General features: G+C 38.8%; 2 protein-coding genes across 2 annotated transcripts; both read left to right on the top strand.

Annotated features, from left to right (window-relative positions):
* Positions 1-450: 450 nt before the first annotated feature.
* Positions 451-6,369, top strand: pyroxd1 (pyridine nucleotide-disulphide oxidoreductase domain 1). The gene is made up of 13 exons (XM_069671270.1): positions 451-748; positions 884-964; positions 1,249-1,368; positions 1,849-1,977; positions 2,330-2,403; positions 2,617-2,813; positions 2,897-2,994; positions 3,165-3,267; positions 3,356-3,471; positions 3,845-3,967; positions 4,494-4,631; positions 5,219-5,308; positions 5,732-6,369. Exons 1-13 carry the CDS (start codon positions 671-673, stop codon positions 5,888-5,890), a joined length of 1,506 nt encoding a protein of 501 aa, XP_069527371.1. The 5' UTR covers positions 451-670; the 3' UTR covers positions 5,891-6,369.
* A 2,343-nt stretch (positions 6,370-8,712) lies between these two features.
* etnk1 (ethanolamine kinase 1) lies at positions 8,713-22,375 on the top strand. Its single transcript, XM_069670783.1, has 8 exons — positions 8,713-9,003; positions 10,495-10,754; positions 11,562-11,702; positions 13,535-13,677; positions 18,016-18,099; positions 18,188-18,348; positions 19,174-19,247; positions 19,481-22,375. The coding sequence occupies exons 1-8, from the start codon at positions 8,857-8,859 to the stop codon at positions 19,551-19,553; spliced, it is 1,083 nt and encodes a 360-aa protein (XP_069526884.1). The 5' UTR covers positions 8,713-8,856; the 3' UTR covers positions 19,554-22,375.
* Positions 22,376-26,801: the final 4,426 nt, after the last annotated feature.

Below are 26,801 nucleotides of genomic sequence, written 5' to 3' on the forward strand. Positions count from 1 at the left end.
AATAATTACTTATTGTACGTTTGTATGTTGTATGTAGCCTATGTTTCTGGTGAATGAGCTTAAACCTTTAAAAGCCCATTATAAAGTATTTTAATAGATCCTGCAGGCTATGTACATATCTGTAGCCTATGTTTCATGTTAAGGGTTTCATATTTGATGTGTCCCTGCATTTTATACGTAGCCTATATCTTCATTTGCTGGGAACAGTTGAGTTTAGAGGCGCAACAATTTCACGTCTCAACTGAAATAAGGTATCAAGACACAAGCAGACTACACTTATACAATATCAATATCGTCGCGATTATTATTGTTGTGTCCACAACATGAGGTGTAACAAATAAACGTGTGGTTTGTCATCAAAATATATGCTTCCCTCAGTACGTGCGCACTGCGCATTGAAAATGTTTCTTGATGCTTGCCGTAGTTTATTGTAAACACGGAAGTGAAGTTGCTTGGGTCCTCGGTTGTCATGTGCTAAACAAAATTTTGGTCAGCAAGCCAACACAAGAATATTAGAAGAGTATTCTAACACTCTTTACAATTACTGGTTGACATAAAAAAAAAAGGACAAAACTACATTTTTTTTACTGTTAAAACTCGTTTCGGAAAATGCAAGAGAGTTAGTGTTAGCTAGGATAGCTATCGTTAGCGTAGCAAACTTCTAAAACGAATGGCAGATAACAAAGAGAAAACATATAGGTTTCTGATCGTGGGAGGTGGAATCGCGGGTGTGACATGTGTTGAGCAGGTAAATTGAATTGTTGAGTTTTCGGATAAGCCTACAGTAAATATACCTATTAACCTAACCTTGATACAGATGCTCTACTACTGAAAAGCATGTTTATGTAGCCTTCTTAACATTAATCTTCATCTTCATTGACAGCTCTCATCCCAGATTCCGTCAGCTGACGTGGCACTGATTACAGCAGGTTCCCATATCAAGGCAGTGACCAACTATAAACAGGTCAGTATTATGGTGATGATGATGATGATGATGATAATGTTATGGGGGAATTACATATTCTATATGTACACTAATGACTAACAAAGTTCATTTCTCTATTCTCCCTATACTCCCATACAACATTCACATGTACTTTGGTTTATTTGCTTAAAATTGACAGCCTCCGATTTTAAACTTATTATGTTTTTGTGTTTTTTGTTTAGATATCCTTATATGTATTAATTTGCCGGTCCCTGTTCATTCTACATAACAATCTGTATCTTTTCCTTTGTCTTCTTGGCAAGGTGTCCAAGATACTGGAAGAATTTGATGTGGAGGAGAGACCATCCAGTGTTTTGGAGGATAAATTTCCAAAACTGACTGTCATTCACTCTGCTGTTAAATCACTAAACACAAAATCACATGTAAGCAGCTGTTTTTCACTACAGTAATAGTAACTGATTGATTGTGTTGTGTTTAGGCTAAATGCAGTAATTTTATTTTGTTTTTTTTGTTATGCTGTGTTTACAGAAAATATTGTTTCAGGTGTGCCAGTCTAGATTTCATAATGAATAACTAACCTCTTGTAATATTTGTAACTATGAACTATTTTTTATAAGCCAAGCATTAGTTGTTGACCGATTAAAATGTTTCAATTAAATTCACTTAGTTCCTGCAATCTATCTAAACAGAGGTGATTTCGTTTCTATTATCTGTCTACTATCGCCACCTTGTGGACATGTGGTTACAGCATGAGCTGTAAGTACAGAGTTTATGTCTGACTAAAACCCAACCCCATTCTTTGCAAAGGAACATCTCTTTCTCTCAGTGAGAAGAGTAAAAAAAAACCTCAAAGCTTGATATGAAAATGAATCACTATCTGTCACTTTTCTTTCTTTTCTTAGACTGTGGAAACTGCAGATGGCCAGGTTTTTGGGTATGAGAAGCTATGTATCTGCAGTGGGGGCAGACCAAAGCTTCTAACCCAGGACAATCCTTATGTGCTGGGGATACGGGACACTGACAGCGCCCAGGTACAACTGTGTTGCTCTGGATGTCTGTATTCTTTTTGACAGGTTTAAAATTCCTGAAATTATATTTTGTTTGTGTTTTGTGCTGTGCACTATTTTCTTCCTTCCCTTTATTCCTGTGAAGCTACAATAAGGTCCACAGCAATGGGTCTCTGTGCTGTAAAATTGCATCCAGTAACATTTTAACAACTGCAGCTGCTACAATATCTAGTTGCATTTGAATACAGTTCTGTAATTTTAAAATAAACATGAGACATGTCCTGGTAGTCTTCTAATAGTCGAAACAAAAACACGTCTTGGTCAACAGCTTGTTATGGAACAGTACTTAACAGTTTTCCTTCTATTTTTGTTTCAGGAGTTTCAGAGGCTGTTATCCAAAGCAAAGAGGGTTGTTGTGGTTGGCAATGGCGGGATTGCCCTGGAATTAGTGTAAGAAGCTATAAATATTATACCACAACACAAATTTCAACTAAATATCTGTCAATTTGTGTTACAATGAGTGTGTCTTTGACACAGGATTGTAGTCCAAATTCATATGTGAATGTTATTTTGACTTAAGAACCTATATGAAAGTCCTGAATATAACATCACCATTTTCATAGATAGACTGTTCACTCAGTGTTCTTGAACATTATTGTATAGGTTTGAGGTGGAGGGCTGCGAGGTGATCTGGGCTGTGAAGGACAAAGCAATAGGAAACACCTTCTTTGATGCTGGGGCGGCACAATTCCTCATCCCTTCACTGGAGGCTGAAAAACCAGAAAGAGCTCTTCCCTGTAAGAGAACTCGCTATACCACAGAGGAACCAGCACCTGGAGCGGCCCAGACCTTCACAGCAGGTATTCATCTTAGGATTGTTCAAATATCTTCTCTTATGCTACAGCACAGTCTGTTCCAATATCATCATATCATTTTTTTCCAGAAAGAAATTCACGAGGGCACGGTTCTAGCGCTACAGAGTCTGGCAGTGCCCTCGGTCCAGACTGGCATGAAGGAATAGTTCTACGAGGAGCAGAGCAGGTAAGACAGTGTGTGCTCCTTTGTTACTGAATGTCTCAGTGCCTATCCTTAAATGAGGTCTGCTTGGGAGGTAGCTTTGTTTGGATATCATCTGCAAATATATCAGTATCTTCCTCGACTAGCTGTTATGTTATATCTTCCTCTCCTTTTCCTGCATCTCTTCGCCTCAGGTTTCCCGCAGGGTTTCACTGGAATACCAGTGTGAGGTGGAAAAGATCTTCACCTCAGAGGAGCTGCTTAATTCCCCAGAGCAAACAATCACTCCTGAGAACGGTGAGAACTAGATTGACTTGGATTCGAACACAGACCGATTATTTTTTCCCGCTACTTTTATTTCACTCCACCTTTTTTCTCTTTTCAGGAGGATCCTGGCCAGTGTACATCCAGCTGACCAATGGCAAAACATATGGCTGTGATTTTGTTGTCAGTGCTACTGGTGTCGTTCCAAACACGGAGCCGTTTCTTTGTGGCAACAATGTAAGTTAAGAAGAAATAATGAGATATTTTTTGATTCAAGTTTTTTGTAAATACTGTTGGTAAATACTTTAAAAAATCCTCCTGCCAAACATATACATTTGCGGTTTTGTGTTCCAATAAACACACTTGTCCAACCGTGCCGTTGAAGCTTAGCATAGATCTAAGCAGTTGGATATAAATGCCTCTAGATGTCACCAAAGGGCAGATGGCCTTTTGTCCCTGACTTCTCCAGCATTTAGCCACCTCATCAAAATCAGTGAAAATATTAAAGCAAAGAATCTGCATGTTACTTTCTTTCCTTACTTTCGTTTATCATAAACTATTACTGACTATTGCTCCTTAGTGATGCTCCCTTTTTTTTTAACCTATTTAGTTTGCACTGGCAGATGATGGTGGCCTGCAAGTAGATGACCACATGATGACATCAGAGCCAGATGTGTACGCTGCAGGGGACGTGTGCACTGCATGCTGGGAACACAGCTCACTGTGGCAGCAGGTAAACTCAATGGCAAAACATGCTTCCACATGTGTAGAATGCCATTGTTACCTCAGACTGGTTGTTTGCCTGTTTTTCACACACTAGTTCAAAACCATTCAGTTTTATTAAATTAAATTATCTCAGAAAGTATAAAACTTCTACAACTTCAAATAGTTAAAAACAACTGAACTGGTCCTGTTGTATATTACTGAAAACTGTAACTAAATTAGGAAGAGAAACTTTATAACCATTATATTAGATAATTACTTTTCACATACAGATCTTTAATTGAAATATTTGTATGGAAACAAATCAGTAAACGTATACAGGATTATATATTTTTTATTTTCACCCTTAGAAAATATTTGCTGGATATATTTCGTGTGACAGTTTGCCTTAAAATCAGGTCATCAAGAACACAGACTTGTTTCAGTTCTGATGGCAGGGAAACTTAAAAATCAGTTTTATATATTTTCTTGCTCTATGGTTTCCTTTTAGAGGCTGAAACTGAAAAACAATGTTGTTTTTCCTGTGTTGTGCGCAGATGCGTTTGTGGACGCAGGCCCGTCAGATGGGCTGGTACGCCGGTCGCTGCATGGCGGCACATGTACTGTCAGAGCCAATAGAACTGGACTTCTGTTTTGAACTCTTCTCACACATCACGAAATTCTTCAACTACAAGGTATGTGACATTTTACTGCTGGGGTCCAAAGTTATTTAACTCTCATGCTTCAGTAACAAAAAGTTCCTCTGAGACTGTTAGAGGACAAAAACTAATATATATCAATATTGTTTTCTACTTTCACTGAATGAAATCTTTTCACCAGCTTCAGTCCTGTTCATTAATACCAAAAATGTCCAGAACTTTAACCCCTTAAATCCCAATTTTAGCACATAAAGTCAGTGATATTTTAATGGAAAAAACCCCACAAAAAATGACATATTTCCCATATAATAAATGCTAGAGGGGAAATGTACCATACCATATTACCATACCAAAATGTTTATAAAAATGCACACCTCTACCAAATTGTATGCCATAGGGATAAACATTGAAAAAATAGCAAACAAAATAAAAGTGACCGTGGACAAAAATATCCCTAGTGAAGCAAAAGGGTTAATTAATAACCAACTTGTCAATGATTTATTATGCAGATTATACTTATTTTCCATTAGTCATAAGGTCATTTCACAGTGTGTCCGCTTCACTCTACATCTTGGCTCAAAGTTTGCATTTAATCAACTTCCTGTCTGCTGGTCATTCCACAGGTGGTGCTGCTGGGAAAGTTTAATGGGCAGGGACTGGGGCCCAACCAGGAGCTGCTGGTGCGCTGTACCAAAGGCCGGGAGTATGTCAAGGTGATTTTGAAGAGAATAACAACGTGTTCATACTCCTCAACAACTGACTCATTCATTCAACAACGTTGATTGAGTCACTTAATAAAACAAGGATTGGTTATTTTACACACAAATTTAGTTTTTTTTTATAGTATCAAAGCTTAAGTTGTTTGGGTGCTGTGAGAAATTTATGCCATTTGATGTTGTTTAGCTGTGTGAAAGGAGTCACTTTTTATTCTCTCTATTCTCTCTCTTTCTATTCTGTTTGTTATAAACCTTTGCTGGTGATGAGCTGGAAGCAAAACAGGATCAGCTGGTTATTAGATCAAGTCTGCAGATATGAAGAGCAAGCATCTGTCATCATCTTCATCATCATCAGCCCCTAGAGAAAACATCACGTGTTTATTTGCTGTCACCCAGATTAACCTTGTGTTCCTGTTCCAGGTTGTTCTCAGTGGCGGTAGGATGGTTGGAGCAGTGCTGATTGGGGAAACGGACCTGGAAGAGACTTTTGAGAACCTGATCCTCAACCAGATGGATCTGACCCCGTATGGAGAGGAGCTGCTCAACCCTAACATCGATATAGAGGACTACTTTGATTGAGCATCATGGGGGTAGTTTTAAAGCATGTTGAGCCATGAAAATCACTTATAATGAAAGCTAGTTGGAAAAAATATTAATTTAAAGGACCAGTATGTAGGATTTAGTAGTATGTGGTGGTAAGATAACCAAACCCTTCACCTCACCCTACCCTGTGATGCAACAAAACATGCCAAAATGTGAAAGGGCCTCTTAGAGCCAGTGTTTGGTTGTCCATTTATGGCTCATTCTAAGGTAACAAAAACACAATGAGTCTTATTTTCAGTTGATTATAAACTAATTATAACATACATATGAATATGATATTTCATTTCTGCCACTAGAACCCTCCAAATCTTACACACTGGTCCTTGGAGAATACTCATGCCTAAAGCATTTCTATAGGCATGATAAGGACTCGTGCCTTCTATCATCAATCATATGTCTGTGAATGGGTGTGTCATATTATTTTGACAATAACAAACTGTTCTAAAGGAGAGTTGTAATTATGCTCTTTTGAAGTATATTTTGCTTTGAAAATAAATTATTTTCAAAACCAAGTGTATTAGTAGTTCTTGAGTATTTTTACATGATTAACTTCATAACTTAACTTAGACATATAGATAACTTAGACGTACTTGCAGGTATGAGATGCTGACAAGGAGAAGAATGGAATATGTTCAGCAATACTATATAGTGAAAGGAAAATAATCCTCTTGTTGCTATGTTGTCTTTGTTACTCTTGATCAAATTACTGCCTAAACAGCAGCCACGGCTCCTCCTGTGCCTTAGCAGGCGTTGCAACAATAGACATTTTCAAGCTTGCACAATGCTGTCTTTTGTGTCTAGGATATGTTGCTCTTGGGGATGCTGCTATATTAAAATGCCCTTTTTGAAAGCACAGGAAACTTTAGAAGTTGGTAAGACTTAACTCCTAAAGCATAATTTTAATAAATAAAAGAAGTCACACACCCATTTCCTGTATGCCTGTAGGTAAGTGTCTCATACGTTAGTGTTATGTGGGTCAGTGGTTCACCAACCTGCCCATATTTATTCAGCTGCTCCCATTGGCTGAGAAAGGTTGATATAAATGGACTGTAAATGGTAAATGGACTGTACTTATATAGTGCTTTTCTAGTCTTTGCGACAACTCAAAAGCTGCATGTCACATTCATCCATGTATACACTGATGGCAGAGGCTGCTACAGAAAGTGCCCAACTGTCAATCAGTTATCACATTCATACCCGTTCGCTTTGCCACCAGGAGCAATTTGGGGTTCAGTGTCTTGCCCAAGGACATTTCGACATGTGGACTGAGGGAGCTGGGGATCGAGCCTCCGACTTGCCAATTGAAAGACGACTGACTCTACCACTGAGCCACAGCCGCCCCAATATAGAAAAATAGTGTTTCTACTCACCCAACATTATGCAAAAATAGAGTTTTGTAAAGAGAAATTAAGGCAATAAACAGGGATTAAAAGCCTTTTGCTAAACAGCTGCTGATAAGGTCGAACTGGGCAAAATGATGCTCTCAACTAGGCTGAAATGAAGCGGCCCAGTTGCCTGCAGAAAATGTAATTGTAATTGGGTAGCTCTCCCAAGCCTAAATGTGTACCTGTGTGGGCGGAGAACAAGGCATTGTTTACAAAGTGAATCAACTTTCCCCATAGTGGCACACATATCATGATAAATTTCAATTCTCTTTTGGATATGGAACTGTGTAAAATGAAGGTCAAGACAATTGGTGCAATGTGATCCCATGTTATGTATTATACATTAGGTTACCAAGCAGGGTTACCAAGTCCTGTGGTCAAGATGGAATTACACAATTAGTGTCACCATTGACATACAGTACATATTCATATATTTAGAGGGTCTCAGCCTCTGCCTTGGGGTATTCTTGAGAAGCGTTTCCTTTGATAGGCATTTCATAAAAAGCCATACAATGGTTCATGAAATGCAGCAACACTATCTCATTTCAAGAAATATGAGTGGAATTATTATATTTCAAGGTAGATCCTCGTTTCTTCAGGAGCATTAACTTTTGATTTCTATTGGGCACAGAAAAGTGGGCACAGAAAAACATCATTCATGAAGGTAAGCCCCCCAAAGCAGCTTGATTTGACTTTAAAAAGAATTGCACGTTCTTACACTGATGTCCAGCTCATATAAATAAAAGAAGGCTTTTTAAATATGTTGCTTCCACATAAACAAGACTGGGGACTCCACTTAGCAATGCAGGGATTGATATGATAAATGGGTAGAACTGTGCCCTGGCTGTTTATTAAAATCCAGCAACCACTAATTAAAAATTAACCACATTTTTGTTCTTACAAGCGCATCAACTTTTTTGTTTCTCCTCTGTAGCTTAACACCAAGTGTATTTATGAGACTACAAAGCCGGATTCACTTGAGTTCAAGTGGATTTAACCTCGCTATGTCGCACTACCTGCCTTTGCGGCTTTGACATTTAAAATGCTCAGGCCAAGCTTATTCATTCAAGAACATTACGGATGTGACGTCAGCAGCATACTTTATTTGGTCTACCATAAGTGCACGCTTGTGTGTAGTTACCTAGGACCACCGACTTGTATTCCCATTGGGAGTTTAGACTCACATCTTCGATTATTACAATAATGTGTATTGCTATTGTTATTTTATTTTTTGTCCATAGTGTCAAGCATCAAATTGACATTATTTAAGAACGTTTATTTGTCTTAAATATATTTTAATGATTAAGCTCCGCCGAAGGTACACGCTGACACATCGAACACGCGCTTCTAGTGAGTCATTCGACTACCAGCATGCACCGGGAGAACATTTTTTTCTCGGGTGGGTGGGATTTTTTGAGAGGCGTTGCCGCACACCGACTTCTTCAGAATTATATACCAACAGCCAGTCACACATTTTCATAGATTGCGCAAATTGCCTCTGTGTACCGCATAGTTATTGTTTGAGTGTACGATATTCTAAGAAATAAACATCCCGTTATGGCTAACTACATTCACGTACCCGATGAGGCTCCTGCTGTGCCCAAAATAGATGTGACAGTTGACGAGAGCGACTACAGATCCGGTGCAATGAAGCTGATCAAGGAGCTGAGACCAAACTGGAAGCCATCTGAGGTCAAAATCAAGGTGCGGCTTGTTTTATTTTTTAGATTTTATTGTTAAAGTCTGCTTTGTATGACATGTCTCAACATCTCAACCCATAACCTGTATATTACTGTTGTTGTGGTTAAAGTTGTTTAAAATCAGGAAATTTGATGCTAGGTAGCAGCATTCTCACATGATCACTTTCGCTTGTTAGCTAGCTAAACGATAAATACTAACGTTAATTTATTTTAGGAGCAAAGAACACACAAAGACGGCTAATATGACACCGCGGGCCGTGGAAATGCCAAGACGTACAACAAATGCAACTATATAACAGCTGCGTACAGCCACAGATAGATGGTAGATAATTTACTAGCTACATTGCAGCTCGGAAGATACTTTGATCATGTGTTCCAATAAGGGTTAACGTTAATGTTTTGCCTTTGCATCTGCGTCAGCTCTGGTTATGATTACACAGCGCGAGTCCCTTTCGGCGCACCCTCCAAACCTGTTACTTCAGCGACCTTATACTAAAGACAAATACTGCCTTATATAATTATTATGAATGCTATTTAAGGTCGGGACGCGAACTGCTTGAGGAGTAGTGAATGATCAAAGTAGAAATGCAACTTGGAGGTGGTTATTTAGGTAGCCTACAATTATCATCTTACTGCGACTTATTGACTGTCCTACAATTTTTGAGATTTCAATGTGTCAGGCTACTCTGTTTTAATTAACTTTACTTGCAATATATCAGTTGGACTACTTTTGTAAACTTTCAGCAGATTTATGGATTATAAATAGACCATGACTACACTAGGCAATTCTCACTTTTTCACAAGAAGCTTAATCTAATCCAGTTAGTATCCAGTTTTATTAAACTTTGCTTAAGTGAAAACGGTATTTAAAAGATAAACTAACGGAAAAATGAACAGTGTCTCATCTATTATTGCACAGAGGCGCAGTGAAATATGCACCGAACAGTTTGGGCAGATACTCTGAAAGTGGGTTATTTTCCTTTCCAGTAAAAGACTGGGGGTGTGGCTCCACTTGGTAAACACAGAATGAGAGCTGGTCACATGAGCCGCCAACCTTGCCTATATTCATCAATGAGAGTAAAGTGGGAACTCAGCAAATGCCTGTCATTGCTTTCTCATGCAAAATAAAATTCCTGACAGTCCTGCTTTTTTTCACTCAATCCCTTATAGAGTGAACAATTAGGGTTGGTATGTTGGCAGCCCCCACCTCGCCCCAAAAATGTTCCGAGCTTCACAACAGAGACAGTTCAGTTTAAATCAAACCAGACATGCCCTAATTTTTCACAGCTACAGTCATTCCTCTCCTTTTTCATGTATTTGCCTGATCCAGACTACTCCCAGAACTGAAATACTACCCACAACTATCTAGGTTTTCTGGTATAGTGCTTCAATAGTATAATGTGGAGGATAGTCCCACTGTTGTCTGTTGGTGTAAACTCAGGACGTCTTTCCCTGGTTAACCTGTGCTCAACTCTTTTTTTCTGTGTCTCTGCAGTTTTTCACAGATGGAATAACCAATAAGCTGTTTGGCTGCTATGTGGGTCCAGTCATGCAGGATGTGGTTCTGGTCCGAATTTATGGCAACAAAACAGAACTGTTGGTTGACAGGGAAAATGAGGTGAAAAGTTTTAGAGTCCTACAAGCACACCACTGTGCTCCCCGTCTCTACTGCACCTTCAACAATGGCCTGTGTTATGAGTTTCTGCAAGGCACTGCCCTGGAGCCAGAGCACATTCGCAGCCACCCTGTTTTCAGGTAAAAATGCCTTCTTGTGATTGTTTTAAGAAAGCAATGTTACTCCAGAATTGAGTTTGTCATCTGTCAGCACCTGGAACACTGATGGCAGCTGTACCATTTAAATGCTTTTTGTCACATGTATTTCTTAGTAGGACAGACTTATGCAGTTATCCTTGTTTTAATATGTCCTAAGCTTAATCCAAAAGGCAACTGGGCTTGGTTGAAGTTCTTGAAGACGTTTCACCTCTCATCCGAATGGCTTCTTCAGTTCTAAATATGTCCTTTTTTTGCTCCACCCCTGCCTTCTTTTCTTTCTCTTTCTTTTTCCTTTACAACATGTACAGAGCGACACTGACTGATTGATCTCGTCCAACCTTCATATTCCCAGTATGAAACAAATATCTTAGTGGTGGTGGTTTAAATTGGAAAATTCATATCCACTGCCTAACAGTTTCACCAAAATGTAGGTCTCCTCTGAACGGCAACCTACTAGAATTTAAAAAGTGCACTGTTAGATGCACAAAACTTTCCATTAAAATGTGTTGGAGACAAACATCATAGATTAGCTGTGAAATTTACATTGAAATGTTATTATTATAACTGTCCTTATAAGTACACATAGACATGTTTTAAAAGAGGTTTTGTTTAATCTTGCAACTTGCCCAACTTGTTTTGTTTGTTTAAAAAACACTACTGTATGTCTTTCCATTTATGAAACATTAAATGTTAAACAAGTTAAAGGATGTTTACTAGACTCAGTCAGTTGCGTAATAATGCTTGCTGATCTTATAAAATGTACCCATTTCTGTCTCTTCCACCTTTCAGGCTCATTGCCAGGCAGCTGGCCAAGTACCATGTCATCCATGCCCACAATGGCTGGGTGCCCCAGTCTGACCTGTGGCTGAAGATGGGAAAGTACTTTGCTCTCATCCCCAAGCACTTAAAGGACCCTGAGCGGAACGCCAGGTGAGGCCAAATAAAAGATTATAGATTCAAAAAGCTTGATTCAGTTTTATTCTCACAGTCATGGCTGACAAAAATAAGTGCTATTTAGAACAATTTTTAGTTTATGACCGCAATCACTAACTTAGGTTAGTCATATGTTATGAATAACCTACATTTGACCAGAATGATTTAATAATAATACAAATAATTGAATTCACCTCTTATTTAATAGCCTGATTAAAATAGCTTTAAACAAAGCAAGAACAAACTTTTAAAAACCTGTTTACTGATTGGAAATATAATTTGTTTTTATAGAGTGACCAGAATGACAGTAAAAGATTAAATGTGAGGTTCTGCATTTAAGTGGACATGAATTACAAAGACAAAATTAAGCCCTATTTTAGATTGAAGGGAGGTACTTGTGTTATAAATGTGTAATTTGTAGATGTTGTTAGACTCTTTAGAAGGCTGAATAGTAAACATGAGTGCTTGAGTAATGATTGGGAAGATATAGCCTTTCTCACTGTTTCTGTTCTCAGTTATCTCCATGTGGAACTCTGACCCTATAGTTATAGTAATAATAACAATAATAATAATAATAATAGTATTCATTATCAGGTGTACATGTCTCACATGTCTTTGAAAGTATGGGGAATTCCTGTCATTATCTTAGCAGGGGTGACTTTACATTATAGTTGGACATTCCTAATAGTGATAACACAACAGGGTGAATGACAATTTCTCTCTGAACAGCATGAAACATGAAGCACCCTAAAATGTAAACAAGGTACATTTTTCCTTAAAAAACAACATTAAACTTCATAATTAACACGATCAGTCACAGATTGCTGCTTCATACTTGCTGAGGTGGAAGACTTCATTAATATTATAAACGGTTAGCACAGAGACTCAGCATCTTGTAGTAATTTGGCATACGCTACAAGCATTACGTGGCTCCCTGGTAGCTCATCTGGTAGAGCATGTGCCCCATGTACAGAGGCTGGTTTCTTATCGCAGCAGCCCAAGGTTTGATGCCAACACTTGGCCCTATACTGCTTGTCATTTATTCTCCCCACATTTCCTGTCTCTCTAGCTTCAACCATCAACAGCCAAAAAAATAGAAAAATAAAGATTAAAGCATTACAAGCATTGTGTTACTTAACTATCACATCTGTAGCTATATATGTAGGTTACATAAGTTGTTATACCTTCACTTTATGTCAGTACCAACCCAAAAGAATATGTGCGGAACATCACAGACAAATTGCATTATGATTGTTCTTGGTCCCATGACAATAAAAAATACCGTCTTGTATGTTGGCACTCAAAGTGAAACCAAGACAAACATTGTATTGGCTGGTGATTTCCACAAAGTCCACCCAAATATTAACACTGTAAGAGAAACTCTGACAAAGACTTCCAAGACAATGACACCCGCATTCTCAGGGGATTTATCCATGTTGCAACCAAAAACAAGTGTACAGAGGTGGAGCCTGCTCTATTGATTCTTACTATCATCTGACAACTGATGGTATCAATTTTCTGCTTCAATAGAATGATAGCATAGCGCAGTCTGACAAATAAACTACCGATGATTACCTAAGCTTAACTAAACTAAAGAATTCAGAGTAAGGACATTTACTGATTGTGGTGTTTTTCCTTGTAAGTGCTTTGATAATGAAAGTAATTTTCTGGAAAATGGGGAAAAATGTCTCCTTAGTATAATTCTATATGTAAGTGCCAGCATTTTGAGTCATAACTGGCGAAAGTGCTTTTCTTTTATTAATACTCTTAAGTCTTCTACCTCTTTCAACATACATTATTCACCATATTTGACTCTCTGTCCTCTCCAGGTTAAGTATGGAGGTGCCAAGCCCACGGTGCCTCCGAGAAGAACTGGTGTGGCTCCAGCAGAGTTTGTCGGTGCTGGGCTCCCCCGTAGTTCTCTGTCACAATGACCTGCTCTGCAAAAATATCATCTATAACCAGGAGGCGGGTGAGTAGCAACTCCACACATATAGTAATAGACATTACTGTGTGACTGATTTGTGTCATCCCTTTGGTCCATGCTCTCAGGTAGGATTGCATTAAGTGCACTTCCTCACGCTTGTCACATGCTTGACTCATTGTCAGTTTTGCATCGGGCTGCAGGCATTGAATTAGAACGCTCAGAGAAGACAATCCTGTTATACGGGTTCTTGGTTTTGCTCCAGAAGAAATCCTCATTGAAATAGGGCAAAACAACAAAACTTTGCCCCACCCTACAGTTTCCTTGTTTTACCCCCTGTTATGAGGACTATTGGCTTTTGCAAAGGGAAGCACTTTCTAATTTGAATTTAATTTTTCCCCCAAAACTTTGTCTGATCTGTCGTTCTGATTCTGTGATGAAAACATAGATCGTAAACCACTGCTGTCAGCCTGAACAAACACGCCATGACTTCATACCACATACCCAGTCTGAGTTATATTGACAGCACCTCTTTTGTGCTATAGCAATGTTGCTTTTTATGGTATAAAAGTCAAACAACCTTCTCAGGCAAAGTTATTATCTGACTTTTGCTCGCAGACTTTACTTATACTGGTCAATGAATCTGTACCAGTCAATGAAACTGTTGTAGTTTTGTCTTTATACCAGCGAAATGGCAGGCTAAGCTGGTTAGAAATTTGCAGTGAGGAGAAAGTACAGGGTTTTTAATGTATGTGGGAGGTGGGAGGGGGGTGTGTAAGAGCTGTCAGCCCCCTCGTCGTGTTGCGACGAGGGGCGGGGCCCTTCTCACAGCTCCTTGTGTTTAGCCTTTCTCCCCTAGGAATGACAGCCGAGGCTGTGGCTGTGCTGCGCCGCCCCGGCCCTGGGGAGGCAATGGAGAGAGACAAACCTCACGCACAGTCAGCTCTGAGGGCCCTCGCGTAGTCTGCCCACTGCTCAGGCTAATCGGGATGAGTTCATGGTAGCAGTAGGATCCATGTACCTCCTTTTTTACCCTTCAGTGCTACTTGCCCACCAGTTTTCTCTCTCTGGCAGAGCTAGGCTACTTATGATACTGGTTATTACTCCAATGTGTTTATCAAATGCACTTGCTATAAGCTGTGAAGCTACTCTCCGTCACTGCTCCTTATTCCACACTTTCCATTTCATAGCATAAATACTTTACTGATCAAGTGGTTACAAGTGAAAGGATAAGTCTTGTGGTACTCTGTGATGATCTTACTGTCAACAAAGCCCATCAAAAAAACATTGAAATTATCTGAATAAGTAGTAAGTATGACTTGTATAGCAATGGTGTCACTACTAACACAACTGTGAACTATATTCATTGTCTCATTGGGTTACATGTACACCTACATCAGTATGAACACACAAGTCAATACCACAGACACCATCCTGCTGCTATACATATGTATCAGTGCTCCAAATCTTAATTAATCTGTGGCTGAAAGTAGTCCTCAGTAAAAATACTGTTTACTCCTGTTTGAAGTGAAGTTTGCTTAAACACTACCTAGATTTTTTTAAGGAAACTACCTCTCTAAAGATGTTAAAGTGCCTGAGTCCTTTCATGGGATTTGTTTACATTTACAATTGTCAAGAATATCAACAGTTTTATCCTTTCAAACACACTCAGGCAAAGATATTTCCCTGTATTTTTGACAAAGTGCGCAACTGCCTCCTGCAGAGGAATAGACATGCACACAGAGATGCATTTCTGACTACACCTCCAAGATGTCTAAACAGCTATTGGCGGTAACTCAATCTCTATCTTACCCTGCGCTTGTTCAGTTGAAAACATTAAGTAGGCATGAAAGAGACTGAGCTGCTACCTCACTCCTTCCTGTTACTGAGTTGAAACGGCTCTAGTGCCAAACGAGACAGCAGAAAGGCCACCACTTCCTGTATTCATAAAAAAGTAAACAGAAGTGGTTGAAGCTGAATTATTTTGGTCAGTTTGGAAACTTAAAGTTGTTTTTTTTTAATCTTCTTTCTCTACTTTCTCCCTGACTCAGCAACACAAACTGCTGAATTTAGTCAGATGTTTCCAAAGATAAAGCCAGCACACATTTTACTCCATTTTAAGGGCCAGCTCTGCAGCCAACAGGAAGTCTCTCAAAAATCTGTCATTTGCAGAAGCAGCAGAGGTGTCACGCTATTGGGTTCATAGTGGACCAATGGGAAGGGAGCATTGGAGGGGGAGTGTCGCGAGAGGGGGAGGTGAGGTTGCATTTTTGAAGGGGGAAAGAAAGAAGTTTGCAGCAGGGCCTGATGTTGCGACACTGTGCGTGGGAGTAAGAATGGATCAAAGACAAATGATTTCAGTGAGAGAGTGAGCATGTGTGAAAGATGTTTGCCCCAACCTTTTCATCTGCTGCACAGGGGGGGCTATAGCCACTGCCTGGAGGTGTTCAGTTGTGTCCCGCTAGGACCCACAAGCCGGCTGGTAACCCACCTCAAAGTGTCTTTCTCTGTAGTTAAGCAACACCTCAAAAACTGTAGTTCCATATGTAAGGGCAAAGAAATTAGCTAAGGCCTAAACAAACCGAAGAATAGAATATCATCTCAGAAACAATCATCTCAAAAATGTTATTTAAAAAAAAATGTTTGTTTATGTTTCCTGAAAAACCGGGCTTGTAAAAAGTAAGGGTTTGTATTTTGAGTTCAACCACTTCACGAATGAATGCTTCCCTCTTTGTTCATTGTTAAGGCAGGCACCCCATCTTTTCAGTGGCTCAAATATGCAGACAGTCAGCAACACATTATTTGAAATGGCTCCTCTTTATTTATTATATTACAGGCAATTTGAGACACTTTTTTAGATGAAGGTTACAATCTTTCAAGCCTGTAGTCTAGAACTGTCAATGTGGGTCAACTTCAACATGTATGACTTGGTCCCCACAACAATAAAACCTTATTTAATAAGCCACAGCAACAGACGTTGTGAGAGAGTGTGTCAAACAGTGTGTTGCTGTAAATTTGCTTTGGCAGTCCTTTTCTACACACCACTTTAGCGTCTCTTTGTATCTCACTGTTTTCCTCCCTTTGTCTCTCAGTCGTCTTTGTATTTTTTTCTCCAGCTCTTCAAAAAAAATGACTTTGAGTTCGCCTTTTTTCCTCAAGTCTGCATGTATCCAAGACATACACTCTCTGAAAAGCCACATGTACCACTTCTTTACCTAAGACTTTTGTATGTGTCCCATGCGTTACATTAGGATTGGCCCCTTTCATCTCTGCTAAAGTATCCCTGCTAGCTTTTCTGCTGACTTGATAACGCAGAAGCTTGCCCATCTAATCTGTTCATTGGAGTGTCATTTAAGATTGACAGTTCAACCTCCTTCAAGCTACCTATTTATTCTATTCTCTCTTGGATTGCTTCAAAGCCTGACTGATATATAATTTGCAGATATTATTGGCTCATATGGGCCTGTCACAGATATACCATTCTCAATGTATTTGTTATACCGTACGCAATTACTTTAAAAAAAAAAATGTCGGCATATATAATGTAGAAAACTATACTTGGAGTGATTTCATTACGTATTTTGTCCGGCAAAGCCCAGTCCAATATCTTAGTTTACATGTCTGACTTGATTTAGTATGACGTTGAAATCAACAATACTCTCAGCACTTTCTGCAGCACATCCAGCAGAACGTCACAGCTGAGCAGACAGTGGTCCACACTAGAATTGGTTAACAATGTTTATATATATGCTATTTGTCATTGGATAGTGATATCTGTGCAAAATGGGTCAACAATCCACATAGAAAGGGTCTATTGTCATTCTAGCACAACATTTCACTATATTGGCCACCATATTGATAATCAGGCAATTTTTTTTCTCTTAAAATTTGTATGGATCTCAAAGATCCCATATTGTGTCGTGCTCTTATTGCATCTCCTTTTAGATCTCTGGTGAACCTATATAGCATAGACAACATAAACATATGACTTAATAAGAGCTTTCTTCCGTATATACTGTACGATGACTGTGACTTCACTTAATCTTAACAGCATGATTGTTTTTGTCCTAAACAGCAGTGTAGTGCATGTATAGGAAGTGTACAGTTAATTTTAGAAGAATACCTCTTAAAGCCTAATCATGTCTCTCTTGATTCCCCTTTATTTCATTTTTCCGTGCTGAAGTCTTCCTCTACAGTCTCCTTTCCTCAAAATGCAAGCTCTTACTCCTCGCCCCACAATTGGCTAACAAGCCAGCCAGTCCAGTCAGATAGACTGTAAAATGAGCCTTGACATTCTGAGTAATGAAAAGGGAAAAAAATAACAACAAAATAATTTAACGTACGCTTCCTGTGTCTCTGTCTAAACAATACCACTTCTCTTTCCAGGCAATGTGAAATTCATTGACTACGAGTATGCTGGGTACAATTACCAAGCCTACGACATTGGGAACCATTTTAATGAGTTTGCCGGTGAGTATAAGGTGAACTTGTGTGGGTTTTTTTTATGTGTGTGAAATGTTCAGCGAGTGTTTAAATTGTGTACCTTCATGTGTTGCAGGCATTAATGAGGTGGATTACAATCACTACCCAGGTCGGGCCTTTCAGCTGGAGTGGCTTCGCTCCTACCTGGAGGCCTATAAGGAGCACAAAGGCCAAGACAGTGAAGTGACTGACAGAGAGGTGGAGATCCTTTATGTCCAAGTCAACAGTTTTGCCTTGGTAAGCACTTGTACTGTACATGCATTATAAAAAATAGATATACCTGGCTAGCTTTAATGGTCGACACTTGACTTTTTAAAGAACCAGATTGAGATGGATATTCATTGGTACATAATAGATTGTAATCTGAGTGCATTTATATGGCTGCATGATGACAGGTAAAATGATTTTCCTGGTTGTTTTTGCTTATATGCCACTAATGACTTGAGGAAGTAAAATTGTTTTTCATAATGTTAATAATTGATACAAAGGTTAGCCTTAAGATGCACAGTATGGTCAAGCAAAAGTCTTTCTTTCTCTACAACTTATGACCTTTTCCAGTTCCATTCAAAATACAGAAATGAAGTTGTATATTTGCAGAGCACAGTTAGCCTCCTGGGGGCTTTTTCTGACTGGATTTTCCAGACCTGTTGCCAGGTATTGAGTTAACAAACATGGAATTATACTGTGATGTGGGTTAAACAAACTAAACGAGCAATGTGGGCTGTAAACTCGCACTACCTGCTCTGAAATGAGCGAAGGATGTTTGTTATGTGCGGCCACCATATGGGAGGTGCTTTTAATGACAACTCGTAACCCTCGTGAGGCTCGGTGGTCTCTCCCCTGAGCCACACTGTGCCTTGTTTACTGTCAAGAGAAAAAGAGGGCAATGTGGAGGATGGGCAAGTGAAGTGAATTGTATTTCTGTGTCAGCTATTTGTTGTTGTTGCCATAGGGCTTCTGCTGGCTTTGTATATGCTTGAGTGAGCTGTGTTGTGTAATTAAAAAAGGACATTTACTATTAGACAGTGAGTACATGCTAATCCTTTGTGTCTCTGTGTCTAGGCATCGCATTTCTTTTGGGGTCTCTGGGCTCTTATTCAGGCCAAGTTCTCCACCATCGACTTTGACTTCTTGGGGTATGTCCATCTCAAAATGAAACCATCACGCTGCACACTTTATCATGAATAATTTTGCTAGATTCAGTTATTTAATCATATGGTAAAGAAAGAAAAATCAAAGCAACTTGATAGGAAATGTTCATGTTATTTCAGTTATCTGATATTTTGGCAGTGCTCTCCATCTAGCTTAAATGTCACACATTTTTACCTCATCACTGACTGCGCCTCTCCCTGTGTGTCTCTACTCTCAGGTATGCAGTTCTGCGCTTCAACCAGTATTTCAAGATGAAACCTGAGGTGGCTGCGCTGAGCTTGCCTGAATAAAGGCCCACATCCCTTCATCTTTTCTTCCTCCTGCTCTTCCTCTCTTCCATCCAGCTCTGTGCCTCACATGATGACTGCACAGCGCCCTCTGGGGTTATATGTAGGGAAGAGCCAGACTGAGAGTCTGTCTTGTTCAGTGCCTACAGGTCCCCTCTACAAGTCCTTTTTGAAAGGACAACAATTTTCTCCATCTTGCTTCTTTCTTTGTTAACAAGAGGGCAGCCCGAATAATTAGTACTGTGGGCGTGTGTGAGGTAGACTGAAGTCCTGCAATAATGTGAAGCCCACATAACTAAATTTATTGGTTATTTCAATGATTCTTATAGTCATTAGGGTATTAAAATGACATCAGAGTATCTTATTAAAATCTAAGCAGCTTTTTTCAAGCTCAAACAACTCTAAATTCAACAGAAGTAGAATGTCACCCCTTCAAAACCAATACAAAATAACATCTAAATGACAGGTGGCCCAAACACTAAACTTATTGCCTCGACACACCTTCCTCATATGCACATTCATGGGGAGAACTCTAAAGAGCCAGCCCAGCTAACGACCAAATTTATATGGAAATGAAAGCAATACAAAGCCTGCTTTGTTTGCAGAGTAACCAAGATAAAAGACATGCCAACATGGAAAGGATAGTGCTGTTCCCTATTCTCGTGATATGAGCCACACCACGCATAAGACATGTGGCCTGCCTTGTGACTCTCTTGTTTTCACCCTTATTTCCCCCAGGCATACTTTGCATGGGTGGTGCACCAGATTAGCCATTTATTTATTGTTGCTGTGTAGTTTGGTGAAGGCTTTCATGTTTTGGCTTTCTAAATTGAAAGTAGAAACATCGAGTTGTAGGAGAACTTTGTGTTTACATGTAACTTCTCCCTTGAGTTGAATAGTTTTACTGATGATCACTAAGCACTCTTTTGACTTGAGGGGTATATTCACTGTAATGTACTTTTCACTTTTGTTTTAACACTTGGGTTTTGTCTGAATCTTAACTGGAGACAAGTCTACATCTCACTGTAATTTGAACATTCCATGTTCATTATGCTAGACAGGAAATTTGGTTGTAGTTAACGTGTAAACCAGCAGCGTTGGGGACTTTATTCACTGTAGCATCTATGTAAAACATGCTGTACAAAACGAGACCAAACCATTATGTCGTCTGCTGCATGTCAGGGAAAGTTTGTGAATCATCTTAATTGTTACAGAACACTGCGGTTCACTATGTATGAACTAAAGGACTGACCATTTTATACACGTAGACCAGTTTTCATTCACCTGTGTTATTATACTATGGCCTTGCCTTGCTTGCTGTTGGATTGCAGAGTCACTGTTGGTACACATTTTAAATGTCAAAATGAAGTTCTGCAGAAAAGAGGATTTTTTTGAGGAAATGAAAGTGGAGTCAGTTCCCTTAACTTGGTTACGTTCGAAACATCTGTCTTTAGCAAAAAATAACATGAAATGAAAGTCAGATGTTATTTTGACCTTAAGAGCAAGAGCACCACCTTCTGGAGAGAAAACGGTTTCTGCTGTCAGCAACAGCTCTGGTTATCACTTTGACCGCCATGATAAATATCAATGTTTTTAAATGACCTTTAGGGCCTTTTATAAACAAGTCCACCTCTTGGTAACTTTTAAAAGCCTACACCAAAGTGCTGACATTTGTTTTTGCTTGTAAATAATGCACACTGTATCATTTTCCATGTAGGACAAAGGGGATTAGTGAAACAACTATATGGACTCTTTTATACTTATTTAAATGGAATTGTTAAAGCTGAGGTCTTTGAGAGTGTGTTGATGTTTGCGATGCAGCAACAGATGACTGAGTATAGTACATTTTAAAACGAATGACACAACTGACTGAGATAAGACAAGATTAAACATAAACATAACATGTTAAATGTGGTGAAACAAGTTTTCTTGTTTACTCCAGAACAGTTTGCAAATACAATGTTTGCACAGGTAGTCACTGCTATAACAACGAAGCTCTGTGAAGAGACCATTATTGACGAGGCTGGATTGTCCACTCGTGTTAACAATCCTGCACAGTTGTATCTAAGGAGTAGTCGTTATTGGTCGGTGAAAGCTAAATTTGGACCTACAATTTTGAAGATTGAAGGATAGACCTGTTACGTAACTTCTGTTTTTCATTCATTATTTTGTGTCTTTCGTGCTGGTCAATTAAGATGGAAGAGTAAAGGAGTTTGAGTTGGAGCCAGAATGAATTAGAAATGTGCGTTCATAAACTGTTAATGTGAAAATCTTCCGTAATTGATGGTGAACTGTATCGATTGAGTTACCAGCTTGACTTGAGAATCACGTTGAGGGTCTGTGGGAGTTGTTTTCTATTGACTATGTTTACACATAATGCATAGAAAGGAATACAGTTTGTCAAATTCGACTGCCTTATAATCAATTTTCAAAATGTTGAAAATGATACAGCTGAAATATGGAAATACATGGGTTATAATCCACGCCCATCTGACACAACTGCAGGCATTTTTACTGTACAACATGTCATCTCGGTACTGCTAATAATATGAGCCTTTGCTACATTTCAGAAGTACATGTTTCTTATTTAACATTGTAAACCATCTCCCGGCCACATATGTTTATATGTACAGCAAACAAATGTCATGATATCTGTGCTTGTTCCCCAATGTGAATGAATGTACATAGAGGGAGTTCTTTTATTTTCATCATTTTCTAAAAGTTGCATTAAAGTGAATAGTTGTTTGGAGTAAAAGGTGGAAATGGAAAATGACATTTTTCAATACTGCTAACATGCTTTGAAAAATAAAGTCTATTTACCCTTATCTGAGTCTTCTTTGAGTCTGTTCAATTGTTGTCTTTAGTTTGCTGTCCCTGTCCTGTCTGCCTGACTTTTATTAAACACTCGGCAAAATCTATAAAATATGTTTATGATCACTTTCCAAAGTAGCAGCCTATGAAAAGTATCGGAAACATTTACTTCATTTTTTGTGTCTTAATTTTGAGAATGAAATTGAAATATTGAGAATACAGAGGGAAAAAAAACATTTTCCTCCTCTGATATATTTCTTACAATACCTTGAACTAATACTGAAAGTTGAAATTAATTCTCAACATATATACGTCATTATATATTTTTTTTAATGCCTGGGCCCAATACTCATGAGTCCAAATCACTTATATTTTATGTAACATGGTTTATAGGGGGCTGCATGTTGGTGCAGTGGCAAGCTGTTGCCTCACAGCCAGAAGGTTCCTGGTTTCAAATCCCAGTTTGGACAAAGTTTGTTAATACATGCTCGTTAGGTAATTGGTGATTCTAAATTGCCCGTAGGTGTAAGGGTGAAAGATTGTCTGTCTCCATGTGTCAGCCCTGAGAGTTGCTGGCGACCAGTCCAGGGTGTACCCCGGCTCTCTCACCATGACAGCTGGGATAGGCTCCAGCTCCCACTGACTCTGAACAGGATAAGCGGTATATATATGTAACCAAGTGATACTCGATACGCAAGACCAGAATAAACTGGAAACAGAGACAGCTGTACCAAATAGAGATTTTATTGACAATAATTAGGGTAAAAAAATTGTCTTAACAAAAGAGTTAAAAAGGGGCCTAAATGCAGGAAATTAAGGGAGCAATTGAATAGTTAATGAATAAATCAAATCAACAATAACTGAATCAGAAAGGAAAACCAATGTGGGGCTAAACTGGAATTTCAGGGAGAAAATATATAGTCACAATACATATATGTAGGGAAATGATAAACCAACAAAACCAAACAGAATAAGAACAATACTTGAATTTGCCTACTCACAGCAAAATAAGGTGACTTAAACCACACTACAAAACACACAAAATGGCTACTCAGTCCCCCTTTAACACGGTAAAAACCTCACAGGAAACAAAACAGAAAAAGGGCCCATTCAATAAAATAATTAAAGTTAATAAGTCTGGGAAAAACAGTGGTTGGCTCTTCTGGTGTCTTTGATTGACAACTAAAAGAAACCAGGGTAAATTAATACACAAAAGCAAGACATTTTTACCAAATAAATGCTGTATAAAAGTAATTAATATGCAAAAGTAATGCAATATAAAACAAAATATACCTTGCTAGACTGGAACACAGTCCTTTCCCTCAGTCAGCTACAAGCAGGTGACTGGACTCTATATTTATGAAGAACCATGTTACAATAAAGTCACAATAAAAGAGACCAAAGCTTATTTAAAATCATTGCTGTGCCACCTCAGTGCATACCTTGCTTCTTGGCTGATGTGCATAAGCAATCACTCCAAGCAACTAAAAATGCAAGTGTTAATCCCTCACCAACATAAGGAATCTAACAAACAAACACATGACCAATTGTGTAACACATCTTTATTAAAACTGTGTTAAAAGAAATATCTAATGATTCTAAATCATGCTTTTAAACATTTTTAACAAGGAAACCTACTAAATTAAACACCAAAGGCCGGCCTCAGCTGCTCTCTCATGTGTCTCAGTGCAGGAAGAAATGCCCAGGTGAACTTCCCACCCACTTTTATAGACTCTGCCCATTTCCTGGGTCCTAGTGCCAGACTGTCTGTCACCTTCCCTTCCACATATTTATAGGGCTGTCAATTAAAATATTTAATCCCGATTAATCGCATGGTTGTCCATAGTTAAATTGTGATTAATCGCAAATTAATCACACATTTTTTGCCTGTAGTAAATATACCTTAAAGAGATATTTTTAAAGTTTTGAATACCCTTATCAACATGGGAATGGACAAATATGCTTCCTTTATGCAAATGTATGTTTATTATTACTGCAAAATTCCAAAACAATGACAAATACTGTCCAGAATATTCTACAGAATAACCTCAAAGGTACTGCATGCTCAAAAAATATGCTGAAAGCATAACATGGCAATCATCGCAAATATCAATGATTTCTGTGAGAAGCACATCGCATGTAGACTTACTCAGTCTGTTTAATTGTACTCTCCTCTTCACCTTAATTCACGTTTTAATTCACAATCTAATTTAATCTGATCACTTTGCTTTGCTTCAGTCCCCCAACACAGCTGCACCTCTGCATAGCTTCTGGCCCCGCCCCCTCTTTCTGTCTGTCTCTCTGTCTGCTGTGTTGACTGTCTTCATCAGCAGTCTGTTTAATTAAGTCACAAAAGTTAAATATTTTCTCTCGCAATTCAATTCTCACAGCACAAGAGCCGCGTGGACTTTATAAATGATGTAGCGATCAAGACGATCGATCGTTACCGAATGACATCTGCACCTTTTATAAGCTTTATAAACAGCGACAATCAATGCATTTACAATAGGGACATACACAGTAGGAATGTTTACATTGCGTTACAGAACTGCATAGGATTGCGTGCGGACCATAGACTGTATGAAAAGATGGACGACATGACAGCTCCCTAAAAGTGAAGCCAAAACATTTCGGGCGCCCCCTGCTGACTGGCTGCAGTATATGTCATAAAGCCCACCTCCTCCATGTTAACAGGTGGGACATGGCTCAAACTATAAAATCAAAATACACCCCCGATAAATTTTTAATTAGTTATATGATGCTGTCAAAATTATGATTGACAGCTCTGTTGACAAATTCGGCTCCTGCAGCCAATCAGTTCCGGGTGAGCAAAGCGGAGGACGATCCGCGAGTAGAAATGTAACTAAAACAATCACTACAGTCATTGAAGTTTCCATACCTGTGAACGTTAACCTCAGACCAACACAGAGACGCTATTCTGCTGTTAAACACGCCGGTGTGCGGGATCCTTGCTGTTTTTTTTCAGCCCTAATATTTCATAATATTCTAAGTGCAGAGATAAAGGAAGTGTCTGTTCTTAGAGTCAAAATATTACACATGATATGTTATCTGTTTGTTAGAGTTCCTTCATTTTCCTCTTTTAACTTGAACACTGAAGGCCTTTGAAGCTATTTCTGTTTTGGCAGTTATATTTATGACTGTAGGTCATGTAGCTGATTCCCTCATTGTTGCTTTTTGAGGTAAACATACAGTACATTTTGAATTATGAAAAAAAAAATTTGTTTTTGTAGGTTTTTTATGACACCACAATGGATGGGATGTTATTAAGCCAGATTTTTTAGCTTTGTTGTTAACTCAACACATTGTGTTACTTTATGCCACCTGTCTAAATGCATTCATTCTAATAGTTACATAGTACTACTAATAGTAGTCATTCTATTAGTGCTCACTGCATGCAACCAAAAGAGAGTTAAGATGTTTTATGGCGCCAAATTGTTGTCGTTTTAGAATCTTGAGAGATTCTAATGTCCAAAATCCTTCCGTAAGCCAGCCTGGAACTGGGAGATGATATTTTTATAACATACTTGCAGTTTGAGTATTTGTACCTGAGACGACCATAAGATGGCAGCACATCCCCTAGAAAGAAAATAGTCTGTGTTCAGGTTTCCAAACCTGGCAGGAATGTCACAACATGGTACGTACATAATCCTGTTCAATATTTAATATTTCTAATATGGATGCTAATTAAAGGTTTCTTTACTAAAAATAATGGTTGCTCATTATTATGCCTTTAACTTACCTTTTCAAAGCTAATAAGGAATTTACTGAAGAAAACGTCACTCAGCAGTAAGTTATCCTTTGCAGAGTTCTGTTCATACAGCCTGGTCTGATGTCAGACAGCAGTTATTTTATGAGCCTATAACTCAGTAAAAACTTTATGATTGGATATTTGGATGCATTCATTTTTCTATGTGCTGCTAAAATGCTGCAAGTAAATCAGGAGTGAAGACAGGCTTTAGTAGTGCAAATATTTACGGTTTGCTGTCCCAAGAGTTAAATTAGAAACCCATTCATGCCTCAAACCCCAAATCCAAACAAGTAATTTCTTACCATTCTCTGGAAGCAAATCAGTCCTGCCTTTCGTCTCCCTAATGTGAGCACTGTCTTATACAGTTGAACAATTACAACAGTGCATTATCCAACTCGCTGACTGTAATTCAATTAACTTCCTCCCCCCGGCTTCATCCACCCGGATAATACACACATTAATTAACAACAGAATCCAATATCGGCTGTTCTGCGCCTCCACTTATTTTCATTTCCCATAAAAAGGTCATAGCAGCCACTTCCAACAGAAGACAATTGGTGTAAGTGTGTAGTAATGGATTACACTTGTATATCAGCATGGCTCAGAGTGTGTGTGTGTGTGTGTGACGGGGAGCTGGGGAAGTAAGCGTCTCTGTAGTTAGAGGCTGACGG

The sequence above is a fragment of the Semicossyphus pulcher genome, unplaced genomic scaffold, assembly GCF_022749685.1.
Source record: "Semicossyphus pulcher isolate SPU_LCO1_2020_fin unplaced genomic scaffold, fSemPul1.0.p SCAF_20, whole genome shotgun sequence".
Lineage (NCBI taxonomy): Eukaryota > Metazoa > Chordata > Actinopteri > Labriformes > Labridae > Semicossyphus > Semicossyphus pulcher.